This window comes from Trichosurus vulpecula, chromosome 1 (genome assembly GCF_011100635.1).
Source record: "Trichosurus vulpecula isolate mTriVul1 chromosome 1, mTriVul1.pri, whole genome shotgun sequence".
Lineage (NCBI taxonomy): Eukaryota > Metazoa > Chordata > Mammalia > Diprotodontia > Phalangeridae > Trichosurus > Trichosurus vulpecula.
The window spans coordinates 6737709-6758009 of NC_050573.1; the positions used below are offsets into that span (position 1 = coordinate 6737709).

The window sequence follows — 20301 nt, forward strand, 5'->3', positions numbered from 1 at the left end:
TTCTCTGTGGAGTCTGCATTAGTAGAAGTGGTCCCTATTGGTATAGAGTGCTGTGAGTCAGAATTCACTCTAAAAGCTGGTGAAAGTATAAAACATCCATTCATCTTATGCTATTGTCGTTGTCTTGGACATGGGCCTTATTAATGTCTCATTATGTTTCTTCAGGTGTGGCAGGCAGTCTAGGCCTAGGCATTTACAGAAAGACAGGGAATTTCTGAGACTGGACAGTTCCTCATCAGTCCATGACTTAGGAAACTGACTGTGCTATGATCTGAGTGGCTCCTAGTTTCACTGTCCTTGGAAATTTGGCTAATTTTCATGGAGATGTTGTTCCCATAGCATTTATCAAATGCTTTCTTTGCTTTTCATATCTCTGCTGCTGCTGCAGACTCCAGGCTATGGTGACAGGACCGAGAAGTTTCCCTGCTTCCACCAGATTAATCCCATTGTTTCCCGAGATGGGGACCTGGTGATTGGGATCTTTTTATCCTTGTTCTCAGTTGAAGTGAAAAAGTTAACAGGAGCAGAACTGTTCAAAAGTTTTCCTAACAAAGCTTGTAATACTTATCAGTAAGTGTCTCTTTATTTCATTTTCACTGTGATGATTGAGAAAAGGTCCTTATAAATGGAGCAGAAGAGCAGGCCCATTCCACATGAGATAATGGGTGGTCTCCCCCTCTTCTTGCCTCTGAATTTTTTACATCCTTGTCAGTTTCACCTCTGTCTGATTGACTTCCAAAGTTGAATAGAGAAAATCTCTCACTTCTACTTCTCCATTTGCACTCCCCTTCAAAGAGCCCCTACCCAGAAAGTTCAGTCCTGAGCAGGCTCAGTTTCTTATTATCCTTCTCTCCTTTTCCTGATTTTGTGTTTATACTTAATCAGTGAAACTAATGAACATCTTTAGACCCCAAACCTCCTGGCAATAGGTTAATATCCTGAAGCAGCAGAAGTTCTTGAGGCCTGTGCCTCTTTTCTATCCTTAGGCAGAGTTATTACTGTTGAAGGTAATGATATTGGCCAAGAAGAAATTTGCCCCATTCATAATTATTAAAGGTCTCATTTTTCCTCCCTACATTTGGACATCTGATAACAAGTAGCACAACATTCTAGGGAGTCATGGGACCTCCTTCTTCAGTGAAGATTTCATATTTCTCTATTAGTGGAAAATACACTGTCAGGTCTTCTCCCTCTTGTGAGTATGTGAGTTTATCTTTTGCCCAATTCTTCTTGGCACTAGCTACATGTTCCTGATGGATCAGTCTAGGATAGGGAATTCCAGCAGAGTTGATTACCAGCCTGGGACAGAGCCTGAAACTGAGGGCTTGGGAGATTTGTTTTTTGGGGGAGAGGCATGCTCAGGCTACACTTTTAACAAGTACTGAGTGAGGTTTAGAAATGTCTTTATGGAATACCTGTTATTGCTCTGTAATGTCTGGAGTATTCTGGCTTTCTCTAGGTTATGTGTGAGGGACTTGATTTTGATTCTCTTCATTAGCTTTGCTAGAGAATTCATCCTTCCAAAAAATATTCTTTTTGAACTTTTTGTTAATATTCTTTGGCAATAATCCCCATAGGTGGCTGCACAAAAATTACCAGCAGGCCCTGGCTGTTGTATTTGCTGTAGAGGAGATTAACAGGGATGCTGATCTGTTGCCCAACATTTCCCTGGGATTCCACATATACAATACCCACCACAGTGATGAGAGGACCTTGGAGAGCTCCCTGCAGTGGCTGTCTGGGCCTGGCCAGCTCATCCCTAACTATAGCTGCAGGAAGCAGGACAAGTCAGTGGCTGTTATTGGTGGAGCCACATCAGCTCTGTCTGTCCAGATGGGGACTCTGCTCCACCTGTATAAGTTTGCACAGGTGAGTGATAGTGAACCTAAAAAATTGCATATCTTTATGGATAATATTAATAATAATAGTAACATAACAGAAGCAATAGCATTTGTGAAGTGCTTTAAAGTTTAAAAATTGCTATGTATTTCTTTTGATTCTCATAACAAACCTATAAGCAGATGCTGTAGTTAGCCCTATTTTACAGAGGATACTGAGAATGAGGAAAGTTAAGTTGTGTGTATAAGATAATGCAAATAATAAGTTCCTGGGGCAGAATTTGACCTCAAGTATTTTGACACCCATTTAACTTTCTAGCCTCTGCATCAAGCTCCCTTAATTGTCAGTGAAGGTTACCCTCTTCTGTAGCATCACCCAGATTGTCAACCCAAAATGGAATTGTAGTCATTTAGCTTCCATTCCATGAAAAGATCTGAGAATTAATCAGAATATACTTTTCCATTACACAGATGATGTCACTGAAGATCAGTGAGTTAAAATGTTTACTCGACACTACACAATCCGCTGGCACGAGATTTGGGAAAAGAGCTTACTTGTCTGGACTTCAAATTGAATGACCATTCAGTTTATTATATATCACTATGCTTCATTTTTCATAGTCATTTGGTCCTTTAATGTTAGTCCTGAATTTATCGAGAAGAGTGTTATTTGCAAAAGTAGGGCTGAGCATGAGCAATGGTGTAGAAAACGTTGATTTTGGGGGGACAATGGTAAACGTGTCCACAATGCTGTGTTAACATCACTATAAGTACTTTTAAGAATGTGCAGAAGCTGAAGTAAATTCAAGACATTTCTCAAAAATAGGATATATATTAACTTTTTTAATGGGCAAAGAAGAAAAATGGATACATGTGGTATGAGGAATTTCATTTCAGAAGGCAGCTCACCTTTTAGAGACTGAAAGAAGTATTCTATAAGCACTGGCCTTGGTGGTGAGCTAATCTGTATTTCAGGCTTACTACTTGCTGAAATTTGTCATTGTTGGTCAGGCAGATAACTGACTGGTTTGTTAGTTCATTACCAAAAAAATAAGTACGGACGGCTTCATGGAAGAGAAATAAAGGAAATTGTGAGTCTTTCATTTAATGAAATGGAGGCCATGTTTATTTTGGGGGGGTGGTTTTTGTTTGTTTTTTTGGAATGGAATTATTCACATTAAAAAGAGGATTGACAGAGGGCCTCTCCCCATTTATATCCACACTTCTTATGTTAAAGATTTTATAACTGTATTCAATATTATTTTTCCCCAGTAGTTCCACAGATACAGATTCAGCATTTGGGAGCTTTGGAGTAGTAAGTAGGTGCAACTTTGTAGTGTCACTAGCATTGGAATAACAGAGAATTCTTGTCACACACTTGGCAATTAGAGTAAAAGGAAAAAAAACTCCAAGCTTAAAGGGACATAGGGATTAGCTCAAGGTTGGAGTTTGGAAATGAGAGTAAGATTTCTAAGTAAATGATGTAACAGGATTCATTTTACATCTTTATTTTCTAGAAAATATAGTAGCATAAGGTCCTGGATACAGAAGAGGCAGACTGCTGTGTTCATTCTGGGGACTTTTTTTCCTAGATCCCAATGGGGTACAGCATGGTGGGAAAGGAGGAATGTGTCTACTTCCAAAAAGGGATGTGTGGGTACATGTCTGATCTTCTGACATGTACAAATCTGATCCACTGATATCAGACAACAGTGGTCATGGTTAGCAAGACCTGGCATCAGTCCTATTAAGGGATTAATGAGCATTGTTTTTGCACATAAGACCAGTCTTTTTTGGTTGAAGTTTGTGGCAAAGAGTATCAAATAGTTGGGCAAGACTTCTGATGCCTCTTGGTGAATAGACATTACATTTCTGGTGTGCTTGACTACAGTTAGTGAGGTCTTGTCTATAGAGTGGAATTATGTTATGTATAGAGAGTCATAAAAGTCTCACATGGTGTTAAACCATTCTTGCTATTTTCATTGTCCTGTGCCTAAGAACAGCAGAGAACCCGCAGACTATTTATACACAATTTTAGCAGACATTTTGGCTGACGGATTATTTTTATTATATTTTTATTTTCTTAAATATGTCTAAATTACATTTTTTTTGCTTTCATCTTTTAAAATTTTGAGGTCCAAATTCAATGCCACACTCTTGACGATTCCCTACACAATGATTAGGCAAACAATAGGATATCAATTATACATGTGAAGTCAAGCAAAATATTTCTATATTAGCTGTGTATTTTTAAAAATGCAAACAAAATGCAAGAAAAATAAAGAAAATGAAAAGAATAGGCTTCAATCTATATTCATAGCTCTTTAGTTTTCACTCTGGAGATGGATAACATTTTTCATCATGGTTCCTATGATGACAAGAACCCATGCCCTTAGACTGATCTTTGATTCATTGTAGCTGTCTTTCACATTTGTTTATTGTTACAATAATACTGGTACTGTGTACCATATTCCCCTGATTCAGCTTAGTTAATCTTGCATCAGTTCATATAAATCTTAGGTTTTTCTGGAACTATTCTGCTCATCATTTCTTATAGCACAATAGTATTCCATCAAAATCATATTGTTTAATCATTCCCCAATTGATGGGCATCCACTCAATTTCTGTTTATTTGCAACCACAAAAGATCTGTTATATTTTTTGTATAGGTCCTTCCCTTTCTTCTTTGGTCTCTTTGGGATATAGACCTAGTAAATATTGCTGGGTCAATGGGTATGCACACTTTTATAGCCCTTTGTAATTAATTTCAAATTGTTTTTTGGGATGATTGGACCAGTTCACAATTCTACCAACATTGCATTAGCATCCCATTTTCCCCACATACTTTCCAGCATTTGGCATTTTATTTTTCTGTCATATTAACCAATCTGATAGGAGTGCAGTGGTACCTCTCAGTTGTTTTAATTTATATTTCCCCAACCAATGGTGATGTAGAGAATTATTTTTTTCATATGACTATGGATAGCTTTGATTTCTTCATCTAGAACTTCTTGTTCATATTTCTTGACCATTTATGAACTGCAAAATTGTTCTGCTGTGCACGTGACAATATTTTATTTTTCTTTTCTTATTTTGAATTATTTTAGTTTTAGCATTTAAGTTTATTTCAGTTTTCTGTTCCTATTTTGCATTAAAGTTTAAAATAAAAAAATTACCCAAAACCTCTTTTAACCTCTTTTTCCATCTGGCCAATTCTATTTTTTAATGTATTATTTTATTGAATATTTTTGTGCCTCTTTTATCAATCTGTAAATTGAATTTTGCTAATTTTCTTTCCTTGCTCTCATTTTTACCTAATTTTTCTTCTGTCACTTGTTATTGATGTCTTGACTTGGGAAGGAATTGGATATAAGGGGGACAGAGAAGCACAAAGTCATCAGCCTCATTCTTTCCTCCAGTCATTGAAGTCCAGTGGTAAAACAAAGATCAAGATGACAGGTGATGGCTTAAGATGCAGTGGGTGACCTCAACCTTTCTAAAATAGACCTTCCCTAAGTCTCACTTTGTCTATGGCCCCTCCCATTCTTTAAATAAGATATGTGGCAAATGAGTGAGCGGAGTAGAGCCAGGAGAACATTGTACACAGCCACAGATATATGGATTCTGTGAGGACCAACCCTGACATACTTCGCTCTTCTCAGCAATGTAGGGTGCAAGGACAACTCCAGGGGACTCACGATGGAGAATGCTATCTTCATCCAGAGAAAGAACTGTTAAGTTTGAATGCAGATTGAGGCACACTTCATGCTCGCCGTTTTTCTTCTCTTTTGTTTTTGTTTTTGGGTTTTTTTTTTGGTTCTGTCTCTTCTTTCTCATGATTCACCCCATTGGTCATAATTCTTTTCCACAACTTGACTAGTGTATAAATTAATTCAATGCGAAGTTATACATGGTAGTTATATGAGATTCCATGCCGTCTTGGGGAGGGGGGTGGGGGAGGGGAGAAAATCTGGATCTCAAAATTATGTAGAACCGTGTGTTGTAAACTAAAAATAAAAATAAAATATGGGGAAAATAAAAAAAAGATATGTGGCAAAAGATGACTCAATTTGTGTATTGGCAACCAAAAATGGGCTCCTTAGCACTTAGTCAACAAGTGCCCTTGACTAGTTTGGCTTTTTTCCCCTGAACTGAATGCTGTTTGTATGTTGGACTGGAGTAAGCTTGTCGGCCCCTTTACCTTGCTTCCCTTGCTTAAGCTGATGGAAAGAACCTGTGCTTTCCTGGTCAACCCCTTCACCTTGCTTAAGCAGATTGAAAGAACCTGTGCTTTCCCCGGCGTACCTTACACCCCCGCAGAAGCTGGATGGTTAAAAGCAGCTCCCGTTGGAGCCAGAGGCTGCTATAGCTATAGCCACAGCCGAAGCAGGAGCTGCCAGTAGCAGAGCTGACCTACGGGAGGAAGCTGAACAAAGACTTCAGGCCAGTGGGTAATCTTTTTACCATAGAGGGGGAAGCATGATTTTGCTTTACGCAATCATGCTTCTCTGTAGCCTCCTGGTTACTCTTTCAAGGCGTACTTATTGGGCCTGGAAGCTTTTGATCAATATATCAAAATGGGGTTGCTGGTTCATGGGTTGGTTACTGTGGAGCCTAAATATATGTTTTGATTCTTCTGCCTTCTACTTTGAGAGTTTCTTATATCCGGCGGTTCCGAACCTTTCAGACATGTTTATGATCCTCTTTGAGATTATAAACTCTGCCCTCCTAATACAATTTGCCATCACAAAGATATCAATCCAGAATGGGAAGATGCTTAGAGTTTTTGGCTAGAACAGAAAATAATTGCTACTTACACTCTTTCTAAGATTTCAAAACCTAAACAATGAGTCCCTGGGACTTGACTTGACACAATTATTGGTCATTCAATGAAAGTCAGAGTTATGTTATTTTTTCCCCCAATTTATTTATTTATTTTAGTTTTCATTATTCACTTCCACAAGATTTTGAGTTCCAAATTTTCTCCCCATTACTCTCCTCCCCACTCATGATGGCATGCATTCTGATGTATTAGGAGGGCAGAGTTTATAATTTCAAAGAGTATCATATATATGTCTGAAAGGTTCAGAACCGCCAAATATAAGAAACTCAAAGTAGGAGAAGAATCAAAGCATATATTTAGGCTCCACAGTAACCAACCCATGAACCAGCATCCCCATTTTGGTACATTGATCAAAAGCTTCCAGGCCCAGTAAGTCTGCCTCACAAGAGTAAACAGGAGGCCACAGAGAAGCATGATGGTGTAAAGCAAAATCATATACATGCTTCTCTTCTATGGTAAAAAGATTACCTACTGGCCTCAAGTCCTTGTTCAGCTTCCTCCCATAGGTCAGCTCTGCTACCGGCAGCTCCTGCCTCCAACGGAAGCTGTTTTTAACCATCCGGCTTCTGCGGGGGTGTAAGGTATGCTGGGGAAATCACAGGTTCTTTCGATCTGCTTAAGCAAGGTGAAGGGGTTGACTGGGAAAGCACAGGTTCTTTCGATCAGCTTAAGCAAGGGAAGCAAGGTGAAGAGGCCGACAAGCTTACTCCAATCCAACATACAAACAGCATTCAGTTCAGGGGTAAAAGCCAAACTAGCACTTGTTGACTAAGTGCTAAGGAGCCCATTTTTGGTTACCAACACACCTTTCCCCCAATCTGCTCTCCATTCTATCATCCTCCCTTCTCTTATCCCCTTCCATTTTCCTGCAGGGTGAGCTAGATTTCTATACCCCATTACCTGTGTATCTTATTTCCCAGAGGCATGTTAAAACAAATTTTAACATTTGTTTTTTTTAATTGGGTTCCAAATTCTTTCCCTTCCTCCCTTTCCACCCTTCCTCATTGAGAAGACAAGCCACTCAATTTGGTTATACATGTGTAGCCATGCAGAACATTTCCATAACAGTAATGTTGTAAAGGGATAAATACATTTCCCGCCATCTTATCCCATTCCCCATTTATTCTATTCTCTCCTTTGACCCTGTCCCTCTTCAAAAGGGTTTGCTTCTGATTAACTTCCCACTCATTTCTCCCCCTTCTCTCATCCCTTCTACTCTTATCCCATTCCTTCCTACTTTCCTATAGGGTAAGATATATTTTCATAGCCAATTGAATATGTGTGTCATTCCCTACTTAATCTAAATCTGATGAGAGTAAGGTTCACTCATTCTCTCTCACTTCCTCTTTTCTTCCATTATAAAAGCTTTTTCTGGCCTCTTTTATGTGAGACAATTTACCCCATTCTATCTCTCCCTTTCTCCTCCTCCCATTACATTCCTCTCTCACCCCTAAATTTTATTTTTTTATACTATCCCTTGATATCCAACTCACCCTGTGCCCACATATACACACATATATGCATATATACACATATATACACCCATATATATATATATGCAAACACATGTACATATATGCATATGTGTATGTATATGTGTGTATGCATAGGTCTATATATATGTATATATACATACATATACATACATATGGATACATACACCCACATATATCTATAAGTATATATGGGGAGAGAGAGAGGGAGAGAGAGATAGAGGTCTAATGTGTTATTGATATCATCTTTCCATGTAAGAATATAGAGTTCAAATTTAATAAGTCCCTTATGATTTCTCTTTCCTGTTTACATTTTCATGTTTCTCTTAAGTCTTGTATTTTCTATTTTCTATTCAGCTCTGGTCTTTTCATCAAGAATGTTCGAAAGTCCTTTATTCCATTGAATGTTTATTTCTTTTTTACCCTGAAGGATTATACTCCATTTTATTGGGTAGATGATTCTTGGTTTTAATCTTAGCTCCTTGGACCTCTGGAATATCATATTCCAAGCACTCTGATCCCTTAATAAAGAATTTGCTAAATCTTGTGTTTCTCCTAATTGTGTTTCCACAATATTTGAACTGTTTCTTTCTGACTGCTTGCAATATTTTTGCTTGATCTGTGAACTCTGGAATTTGGCTATAATATTCTTAGGAGTTTTCCTTTTGAGATCTCTTTCCTTGCTCTTCTAATTTGCTTATATTATTATATTTTATGTCTAAATTATTCACCCATTTTGATCTTATCTTGGTATACAGTGTGAGATGTTGATCTATAACTTGTTTGTATACTATTCTTTTCCAGTTTTACCAGCAGGTTTGTCAGATAGTGAGTTCTTTTTGCAAAGGCTGCAGTCTTTGGGGTTATCAAATGCTATATCAAATGTTATAATTGTAATTGACTACTGTTTGCAAACCAAATATATTCCACTGATCTACCACTCTATTAATTAGCCAGTACCAAATAGTTTTGATTATTACTGCTTTATAATATGTTTTGAGATGTGGCATTGGTAGGCCACCTGCCTTTCTTTCCAATACATTGCCTTTATTCTGTTTGTGTCTCTCTGCTTCAAGTATGTTTTTTCTTTTTATTTTTAATTTGCAACACATGGTTCTACAAAATTTTGAGTTCCAGATTTTCTTCCCTCCCTTCCACCCCTCCCTCCCCAAGATGGCCTGGAATCCCATGTAACTTCCACATATAACATCGCATTGAATTAATATACACACTAGTCAAGTTGTGGAGAAGAATTATGACCAATGGAATGAATCATGAGAAAGAAAAAACAGAAACAAAAAAAACACAACCCAAAAACAAATACAAAAGGGAGAAAAAAAAGGGGAGAAAAGGGCAAGCATGAAGTGTGCCTCAATCTACATTCATACTTCATAGTTCTTTCTGTGGATGTAGATAGCATTCTCCATCCTGAGTCCTTTGGAGTTGTCTTTGCACATTGTGTTGCTGAGAAGAGCAAAGTCTGTCAGGGTTAGTCCTCACAGAATCCATATATCTGTGGTTGTGTATAATGTTCTCCTGGCTCTGCTCCACTCACTCAGCATTATGTCGTGTAGGTTTTTCCAGGTTGTTATGAAGTCCATATCATCCCCATTTCTTATAGCACAATAGTATTCCATTACCTTCATATGCCACAGCTTGTTCAGCCATTCCCCAATTGATAGGCATCCCTTTGATTTCCAATTCTTGGCTACCACAAAAAGAGCCGCTATAAATATTTTTGTACATATGCGTCCTTTTCCCACTTGTGTGATCTCTTTGGGATACAACCCTAGAAGTGGTATTGCTGGGTCAAAGGGTATGAACATTTTTAAACTCCTTTGGGCATAGTTCCAAATTGCTCTCCCAAATGGCTGGATCAGATCACAACTCCACCAGCAATGTAGCAATGTTCCAATTTTCCCACATCCTCTCCAGCATTTATCATTTTCCTGTTTTGTTATTTTAGCCAGTCTGACATGAGAGAGATGATATCTAACAGTTGTTTTGATTTGTGTTTCTCTAATCATTAGTGATTTCGAGCATTTTTTCATATGCCTATAGATATCTTTAATTTCTTCCTCTGAAAACTGCCTGTTCATATCCTTTGACCATTTCTCAATTGGGGAATGACTTGTATTCCTATATATTTGGTTCAGTTCCCTGTATATTTTAGAAATGAGGCCGTTATCAGTGACACTAGTTGCAAAGATTTTCTCCCAATTTTCTGCTTCCCTCTTAATCTTTGTTGCACTGGCTTTTTTGCACAAAGATGTTTCAATTTAACATAATCAAAATAATCCATTTTGCATTTTGTAATGCTCTCTATCTCTTGTTGGGTCATGAATTCTTTTCTTTTCCATAAATCTGATAGGCAAACTATTCTTTGTTCTCCCAAATTGCTTATAGTTTCAGCCTTTATTCCTAAATCATGAATCCATTTTGACTTTATTTTGGTATATGATGTAAGATATTGGTCTATGCTCAGTTTCTGCCCTACCATTTTCCAATTTTCCCAAAAGTTTTTGTGAAATAGTAAATTCTTAGCCCAGAAGCTGGCCTCTTTAGGTTTATCAAAGAGTAGATTGCTATAGTCATTGACTTCTCCATCTTGTGTACCTATCCTATTCCACTGATCCACAACTCTGTTTCTTAGCCAGTACCAGGTAGTTTTGATGACTGCTACTCTACAGTACAGTTTAATATCTGGTATGGCTAGGCCGTCTTCTTTAGCATTTCTTTTCATTAATACCCTAGATATTCTAGACCTCTTGTTCTTCCAGATGAATTTTGTTATTATTTTATCCAGCTCTTTAAAATAATATTTTGCTAGTTCAATTGGTATGGCACTGAATAGATAGATTAATTTAGGTAAAATTGTCATTTTTATTATATTAGCTTGGTCTAACTATGAGCAACTGATATTTTTCCATTTATTTAGCTCTGACTTTATTTGTGTGGAAAGTGCTTCATAATTACATTCATATAGGCCCTGGGTTTGTCTTGGCAGATAAACTCCCAAATATTTTATAGTGTCTACAATAACTTTTAATGGAATTTATTTTTCTGTCTCTTGCTGTTGGGCTTTGTTAGTAATATATAGGAATGCTGAGGATTTATGTGGATTTATTTTATACCCTGCAACTTTGCTAAAGTTGTGTATTATTTCAAGTAATTTTTTTACTTGATTCTCTAGGATTCTCTAAATAAATCATCATACCATCTACGAAAAGTGATAATTTAGCTTCTTCTTTGCCTATTCTAATTCCTTCAATTTCTTTTTCTTCTTTTATTGCTACAGCTAACATTTCTAGTACCATAGGGGTGAATAATAGGGGTGATAATGGACATCCTTGTTTCACCTCTGATCTTATTGGGAATGTATCTAGCTTATCCCCATTACAAATAATGCTTGTTGATGGTTTTAGGTAGATGCTATTTATAATTTTAAGGAAGGCTCCATTTATTCCTATGCTTTCTAGTGTTTGCAATAGGAATGGGTGTTGTACTTTGTCAAAGGCTTTTTCTGCATCTATTGAGATGATCATATGGTTTCTGCTAGTTTTCTTGTTGATATGGTCAATTATGCTAATTGTTTTCCTAATATTGAACCATCCAAGCATTCCTGGAATAAATCCTACCTGGTCATAGTGTATTATTCTGGTGATAAGTTGCTGCAATCTTGTGGATAATATTTTATTTAAAATTTTCGCATCAATATTCATTAAGGGAAATAAGTCTATAATTTTCTTTCTCTGTTTTGACTCTACCTGGTTTGGGTATTAGTACCATATTTGTGTCATAAAACGAATTTGGTAAGACTCCTTCTTCACATATTTTCCCAAATAGGCTACAAAGTATAGGAATTAATTGTTCTTTAAATGTTTCATAGAATTCACATGTAAAACCATCTTGTCCTGGAGATTATTTCCTAGGGAGTTCATTGATGGCTTGCTCAATTTCTTTTTCTGAGATGAGGTTATTTAGAAATTTTGCTTCCTTTTCTGTTAAGCTGAGCAATTTTTGTTTTTGTAGATATTCATCCATATCTCTAAGGTTGTCAAATTTATGGGTATACAATTGGGTAAAATAATTCCTATTTATTGTTTTGATTTCCTCTTCATTAGAGATGAACTCACCTTTTTCATTTTTGATACAGGTAATTTGATTTTATTCTTTCTTTTTTTAATCAAATTGACCAACAGCTTATCAATTTTATTGGTTTTTTCATAAAACTAGCTCTTTATTTTATTTATTAATTCAATAGTTTTCTTGGTTTCAATTTTATTAATCTCTCCTTTGATTTTCAGTATTTCTAATTTGGTATTTAATTGGGGATTTTCAATTTGCTCTTTTTCTAGCTTTTTCAGCTGTATGCCCAAATCATTGATCTCCTTTTTCCCTATTTTATTCATGTAAGCATTTAGAGATATAAAACTTCCCCTAACAACTGCTTTTGCTGCATCCCATAAGTTTTGGTATGTTGTTTCATTATTGTCATTCTCTTGAATGAAGTTATTAATTGTTTCTCTGATTTGTTCTTTGGCCCACTCATTCTTTAGAATTAGATTATTTAATTTCCAATTAATTTTTAGCTTATTTTTTCCATGGTTCTTTGTTACAAATAATTTTTATTGCATCATGATCTTAAAAGTATGCTTTGACTACTTCTGCCTTTCTTCACTGGATTATGAGGTTTTTATGCTCTAGTACATGGTCAATTTTTGAGTATGTGCCATGGACCACTGAGAAGAAAGTATGTTCCTTTTTATCCCCATTTAGTTTTCTCCAGAGGTCTATCATATCTGCCTTTTCTAAAATTCTGTTCACTTCCTTAACTTCTTTCTTATTTATTTTGAGGTTAGATTTATCAAGTTCAGAAAGGGGAAGGTTGAGGTCTCCCAATATTATAGTTTTGCTGTCTATTTCTTCCTGTAACTCTCTTAGCCTCTCCTCTAAGAATTTGCCTGCCATACCACTTGGTGCATAAATGTTAAACAACGATATTGCTTCACTGTTTATGGTGCCTTTTAGCAGGATGTAGGGTCCTTCCTTATCTCTTTCAGTTAAATCTATCTCTACTTTTGCTTTGTCTGAGATTAGGATTGCTACACCTGCTTTTTTACTTTAGATGAGGCACAATATATTTTACTCCAGCCTTTTACCTTTACCCTCTGTGTATCCCCCTGTTTCAAATGTGTTTCTTGTAAACAGCATATTGTAGGATTATGGTTTTTAATCCATTCTGCTATCTGCTTCCGTTTTATGGGAGAGTTCATCCCATTCACATTCACAGTTATGATTTCTGTTTCTTTTCCTCCATCCTATTTCCCCCTGTTTATGCTTTTATTTCTCCTTTTCCCCTTCCACTCCTAAACAAAGTTTTGCTTTTGACTGCCGCCTTCCTCACTTTATCCTCCCTCTTTATTCCCCTCCCTTATCTTACCATTTCCCACTTGCTACTTCTCCACTCCCTTTTGACCACCCCCCTCCCTTTTTTCCCCCTTTCCCCTCCTACTTCCTGTAGGATGAGTTAGATTTCTGTACTTATCAAGGTATGTTATTCCCTTCTTGAGCCAGTTCAGATGACAGTAAAGATCAAATACTGCTCTTCTCCCTCCCTTCTTTCCCTCTACTAAAATGTGATTTTGTGCCTTTTCATTTGGTGTAGTTTACCCTTTTCTACTACCTGCTTACCTCTTCTCTCAAAGCCCTCCCTTTACATCTCTTAATTATGTTTTTTATCCTTATATCAGTTATTTTATACAGACATTCACAGTCTATGTGTATCCCTTTCAATTGTCATAATAGCTGTACTATTCTCAAGATTGACATATATATGCATACATATAAAACATACATAAGATGATATAATTCTGTATAAAGATGCAAATAATTTGCCCTTATTGATTAATAAGATTTGTGGGGGTTTTCCCCCGTTTATCTTTTTATGTATCTCTTGATTTTTGTATTTGGAAATCTAATTTTCCATTGAGTTCTGGCCTTTTCATCAAAAAGGTCTGGAATTCCCTTATTTCGTTGAATGTCCATCTCCTTCCCTGAAAAATTATGCTTAATTTTTCTGGGTAGTTGATCCTTGGTTGTAGTCCCAGGTCCTTTGCCCTTCAGAATATCATATTCCAGTTTCTCCTGTCTTTTAATGTGGAAGCTGAAAGATCCTGCATGATCCTGACTGTAGTTCCACAATGTTTGAATTGTTTCTTTTTGACCGCTTGCAGTGTTTTCTTGTTGATTTTGTAATTCTGAAATTTGGCTATAATATTTCTTGGTGTTTTCAGTTTGGGATCTCTTTCAGGGGGTGATCGGTGAATTCTTTCAATGACTATTTTGCCCTCTTGTTCTAGGACCTCTGGGCAGTTGTCTTTGATAATTTCTTCGAAGATACTGTCAAGGCTCTTTTTATTATTATGGATTTCCGGTAGACCAATAACTCTTAAATTGTCTCTCCTGGATCTATTTTCCAGGTCAGTTGTTTTCCCAATCAGATATTCCACATTTTTTCCTATTTTTTTCACTCTTTACATTTTGCTTTACTACTTCTTGATGCCTCATAGACTCATTGGCTTCCACTTGCTCAACTCTAATTTTTAATGAGTCACTGTCTTCATTTTGCTTTTGAGTCTCCTTTTCCTTGATTTTACCTCTCAGGGTGTCATTTTCTCTATTTAGATTCTGAATCTCTGTAGCCATTTCACCAATCTTATTCTTTAGGGACTTGATTTTGTTAGTGGATTTTTTTCCATTTTTTCCATTTTTTTCCATTTTTTCTTTTAGCTCTCTAATTTGGTTTTTAAAATCCTCCTTTAGCTCTTCCAGTAATGCTTTTGGGGCTTAAGACCAGTTCACACTACCTTTCGAGGTATCAGATGTGGGTATAGTGTCATTGTTATCCTCTTCCAAATTGGTATTTTGATCATGCCTGTCTCCATAAAAAGAATCAATGGTCCTCAGTTTTTTTGTGTTCTTCACGTTGGTTAGCCTTTTCCTGGCTTTACAATAAATTTCTGCTTTTGGGGCTCAGGGCTCTCTGTCCCAGCTTTCTTATTCTGGGGATTGTGAGTCTAGTTGTTGGCTTTGTGAATTATAGCCTTCAGTTTCCTGAGGTGTGGGGGAGGGGTCTCGCTGCCCGAAATCTCCTCTTCCCCTGAGGTTGCCCTCCAGCAATGGTCTCAGCTCTTTGTTGTTTGAACTGGTGTCTGGCATTTCCCCTGCGGGAGCAAGAGTATGTCTGGGCTCCTGGTGTTGACCCCTGCTGGCTCTGCTCCTCTGGGACTCAGGTACTCCCACTACTCAGCCACTGAAGTCCCACTTCTGTCTCCTCTATTCCAGCATTTTTTTCCCTGAGGAATTCTCTGGGTGGGAAGGGGAGGGATTGGAGCCGTTTCCCTGGCCATTGTGTCTCCTGGAAGTTCAAGAAGCTGTGTTTTGTGCCTTTGGGCTGCAAGCCTCAGGAGTTGATATCTCAGGGCTGGTGGCCTTGCGCTGCCTCTCGTCGCTTCCACAGACTGCTGTCCTGTGTTGGGAGGCCTGGGGATCTCCACTGGTTTTGGGCCCCGGGCTTTCTCCCAGCCTGTCTCCCATGTGGGTTTCTCGACCAGCTGCTTCTGCTTTGGTGCCATCTGGAGCAGCTCCGCATGCTGAGCGCTCTCCTAGACCACAGATTCGTTACTTCAGCCTTTCAAACTCTCCTGGCTGGGAAATTTGCCCCACTCAGGCTGCTCGTGGTTTCTAACTCTCTCAAATCTTCTCAAATTCACTTTTTTATGGGAATCTGACAGAAGTTGTGAGAGAGCTCCGGTAAGACGCTGTTTTCATGTGGCCATCTGCTTCAAGTATGTTAATCCTAACTCTTTTGACATCCTGAATATCATACACAAAGCCCTCCAATTCCTTAATGTAGAAGCTGCTAGATCTTATGTTATCTTGATTGTGGTTCCACAATATTCATTTTTTTTTTCTTTCCAGCTGTGTGCAATATTTTCTCCTTGACCTGGGAACTCTGGAATTTGGCTATAATATTCATAAGAGTCTTCCTTTTGGGATCTCTTTCAGGAGGTGATCAGTGGATTCTTTCAATTTCTATTTTACCCTCTGGTTCTAGAATATCAGGGCAATTTTCCTTGATAATTTCTTGAAATGTGCTGTCCTGACTCTTTTTTTCATCATGGTTTTCAGGTAGTCCAATAATGTTTAAATTATCTATCCTGGATCTATTTTCCAGGCCAGTGCTTTTTTCAAGGAGATATTTCACATTATCTTCTATTTTTTTTCATTCCTTTGGTTCTGTTTTATAATATCTTGATTTCTCATGAAGTCACTAGCTTCCACTTGCTCCAATCTAATTTTCAAAGTAGTATTTTCTTCAGTGGTCTTTTGGACCTCCTTTTCCATTTGGCTAATTCTGCCTTTCAAGGCATTCTTCTCCTCTTTGGCCTTTTGGAGCTCTTTTGCCATTTGAGTTAGTCTATTTTTTAAGGTGTTGTTTTCTTCAGTGTATTTTTCAGTATTTTTTTGGGTCTCCTTTAGCAAGTCATTGACTTGTTTTTCATGGTTTTCTGGCATCCTTCTCATTTTTCTTCCCAATTTTTCCTCTCCTTCTCTAACTTGCTTTTCCAAATCCTTTTTGAGCTCTTCCATGGCCTGGGACCAGTTCATGTTTTTCTTGGAGGCTTTTGGTGTAGGCTCTTGCACTTTGTTGTCTTCTTTAGGCTGTATGTTTTGGTCTTCTTTGTCACCAAAGAAAGATTCCAAAGTCTGAGACTGAATCTGGGTGTGTTTTTGTTGCCTGGCCATATTCCCAGCCAACTAACCTGACCCTTGAGTTTTTCAGTGGGGTATGACTGCGTGTAGAGTTAAGAGAACTATGTTCCAAGCTTGGGGGGATGCACCAGTTCTACCACACCAGCACTCCTCCTTCCCCAAGAACCCCCAACCCAGACTGGACTTAGATGTTCAGCAGGCTCTTCACTCCTGCCCTGATCTGCCACTTAATTCCTCCCACCAGGTGGGCCTGGGGCCAGAAGCAACTGCAGCTGTATTTCTGTAGCTGTCCCACCTCCTCTGCCCCCAGGGTGGTGGCCAAACTGTGCACTCTTTTTTAAACTCTGTCCCCAGCAGCTTTTCCCACTAACCTTCTCTGTTGTCTTTGGTGTTTGTGGGTTGAGAAATCTGGTAACTGCTGCAGCTCACTGATTCAGGGCGCTAGGGCCTGCTCTGCTCAGCTCCTGGTCTGGTTGGTCCACACTGCCCATGCTGGGCTCTGCTCCGCTCCGCTCTGCTCTGCTCCCAGCTCCGTGCAGGATAGACCTCACCCAGAGACCATCCAGGCTGTCCTGGGCTGGAGACCTGCTTCCTTCTGCTATTTTGTGGGTTGCAGTTCTAGAATTGGTTCAGAGCCATTTTTATAGGTTTTTGAAGGGGCTCGGCAGGGAGCTCACGCTAGCCCCTGCTTTCCAGCTGCCATCTTGGCTCCCCCCTCCTCCCCCCCCCCATATTTTCTTTTCTTTTTGTAACTTTCAACAATCTTTAACCTTCTGAGACAGTACAGTGCAAATATAATCCTTTATGTCACATAGTTTCAAATACTGGAAAACAGTCATCATTGTCTTTTTGAGCACTTACTGTTCTAGTCTACAGTTTCTTCTCCTGTTCATTTACCCAGTCCTTATAAGACATAGACTTACTACCCTTCACCATTCAAGTTTTCTCCCTCTTACTTGAAAAACATTTAAATCCAGTAAAAACATGTGTAGCTGAATTATATATGGTCCAATGAAAAACACACACAAATACACACAATAGCATTCATGTGCATTTATTTTTTAAAAAAGAAAAGAAAACATTGCCCCACCATCAATAATGTATGACAGGTTTAATCTGGAAATCTATTGTAGGCCAACAATCAAACAAAGATATATCTTAGTTCCTTTGGAAAGGACAGGGAAGACATACTGGCTGAAGTAGAAGTAAGATTAGACTGTCATAATCATCTTCGCTAAATCATTGTCTTTTTGAGGGCTCTGAGAGATATAAATATAGAGTAGAAAACAGTTCTTATAATAAACCGTGCCCTGAAGTCTCAATGCTTTTTTATGAACAGAAACATTTATTTGAGAATTTGAATTTTGCTTCAATTCCCTCAGAATCATCATGGGTCAGACTGACTTATGTTTCTTTCTCAAACAGATCAGCTATGGTCCATTTGATTCAGTTCTTAATGACAAGGTCCAGCTTCCTTCCCTCTATCAGATGGCCCCCAAAGACTCTTCTCTTCACCGAGGTGTTGTCCACTTAATGGTATATTTTAAATGGAACTGGATAGGTCTGATTGCCTCAGATGATATGAGAGGCGAGGAATTCCTCTTTGAAGTGAGAAGGGAAATGGTAAAGAATGGTATCTGTGTGGCCTTCACAGAGAAGATCCCTGTCAGTGAGAGAAGTCATATGGAATCATATGAGACTTTCATGCCCAGGATCTTAGCATCATCAGCTAAGGTGATTGTCATCCATGGAGACACAGATTCATTAATGATTCTGAGATACTCACAATTTCCTTTGCTTCTAACATGGAAGATGTGGATTGCTACATCTCACTGGGACATCACTATGAGACCCCTTTATGCTGATGGTTATGCTTTCCATGGGGCTCTCACATTTTCACACATGACAAGTGAAATTCCGGGGTTCAAGAATTTTCTTAAGAGAGTTACACCTTCTAAATACCCAGACGACATTTTGCTTAGGGGATTCTGGCTCTCAGTTTTTAGCTGCCCAGATCAACCAGAAAACTCAGAGCAAGAGGTATGTTCACCAAATGCTTCTTTGGAGACATTGCCTCTGTGCTTTTTTGATATGACTATGTCTGGTTTGAGTTACACCATTTACAATACTGTCTATGCTGTGGCTTGGGCTCTTCATGAGATGCTTATGAGAAAATCTGAGAAAATATCAATGGGAGATGAAGAATATTTAGTACCTCATCCTTGGCAGGTAATATTGAATGGATAGTCAATTTTTAGCTGTAGTGAGGTGTAGTGTAGGATGTGTAGTGAGGATGAATTTCGGGCTTTGGTAGGACAAGATGGATAATCACATCCTTTTATGACTCTCAAATTCTCTGAATAAAGATGTCCTTTAAAGATTGCATTGATGGTTAAAGATTGTATTGTTAATTGCCAATAATTGTATGTCTGCATGTTAAGGTCATAATACTGATTCCAGGTATTGGAAAGTTTCTCAGGTACCATCTGCTAGTCATTCATGTATCTGGAAATGAATCCCTTTTGCAAACACCTTAGTAGTGTACTTCCAGTGAGGGAATAACTTATCACCTCCAAAAGTATTTTCTTTTATTTTGTGTTATTTATAGTTGTTGAAAAACTCTTTGTTATTATCCTAGGTGGGGCTGGTTAGGCTATAAAATGTCTTTCACTAGTTGACATCCAAGTCAGTGACGAGACCTGATGATTCCTCTCCCTGCTAGTGAATCATTTTCTCATTAATTCTCATTCTAAGTTCTTGAGCTTCCAATGGTATCATATTTCCTCACAAATTATTAGTGATCCACCATTTTTCACTAATCAATCAAGTCTCATCCAATTTTACAAATGGATTGGATGCCTTTCTTTTCCTACAGATTTTTAATTATCTCTTTCATCAGTCCCTGGAATCATAGGGTCAGATGGTAACAAATTCTATTGACCATACATTTTGTTAAGAATGTACCAAATTATGGGAAGAAATATTTCAAAACAATATATCTCTGATAATTATATCTGTGATGATAAAATTTATCTCCCTGGTCATTAATGGAAGCTGTTGACTTTTTAATGCAATAACAATCTCACCAGTCAACCCTCTCCAAATTAGTGTCTGGAAAATTCTCCATGGGATATCTTCACAGGCTGATATAAACTCAGTTCTCTGGAAAATGGTCTTTAGACATTCTCATGGCAGTTAAGTTACTCAGTCTATCAGGAAAGTTCACTTAGTCCTTTCTGTGCTTCACACAGTTTCTCTCACCTTGAGAGTTTACTTTTTTTTCATGTAGCAGCTAAACTCACTCTTTCTATAATTCTGTTCCCTTTTAAAATACAGTAACAGTATCCTT

General features: G+C 37.9%; 1 protein-coding gene across 1 annotated transcript in view; it reads left to right on the forward strand.

Moving 5' to 3' along the window:
* The first annotated feature begins 349 nt into the window (after positions 1 to 349).
* LOC118846435 (vomeronasal type-2 receptor 26-like) overlaps positions 350 to 20301 on the forward strand; it is a 68849-nt gene continuing 48897 nt past the window's right edge. The window contains exons 1-3 of the mRNA XM_036755012.1: positions 350 to 570; positions 1578 to 1869; positions 18378 to 19181. Coding sequence (XP_036610907.1) covers positions 350 to 570; positions 1578 to 1869; positions 18378 to 19181 — 1317 coding nt within the window. The remainder of the gene's footprint in view (positions 571 to 1577; positions 1870 to 18377; positions 19182 to 20301) is intronic.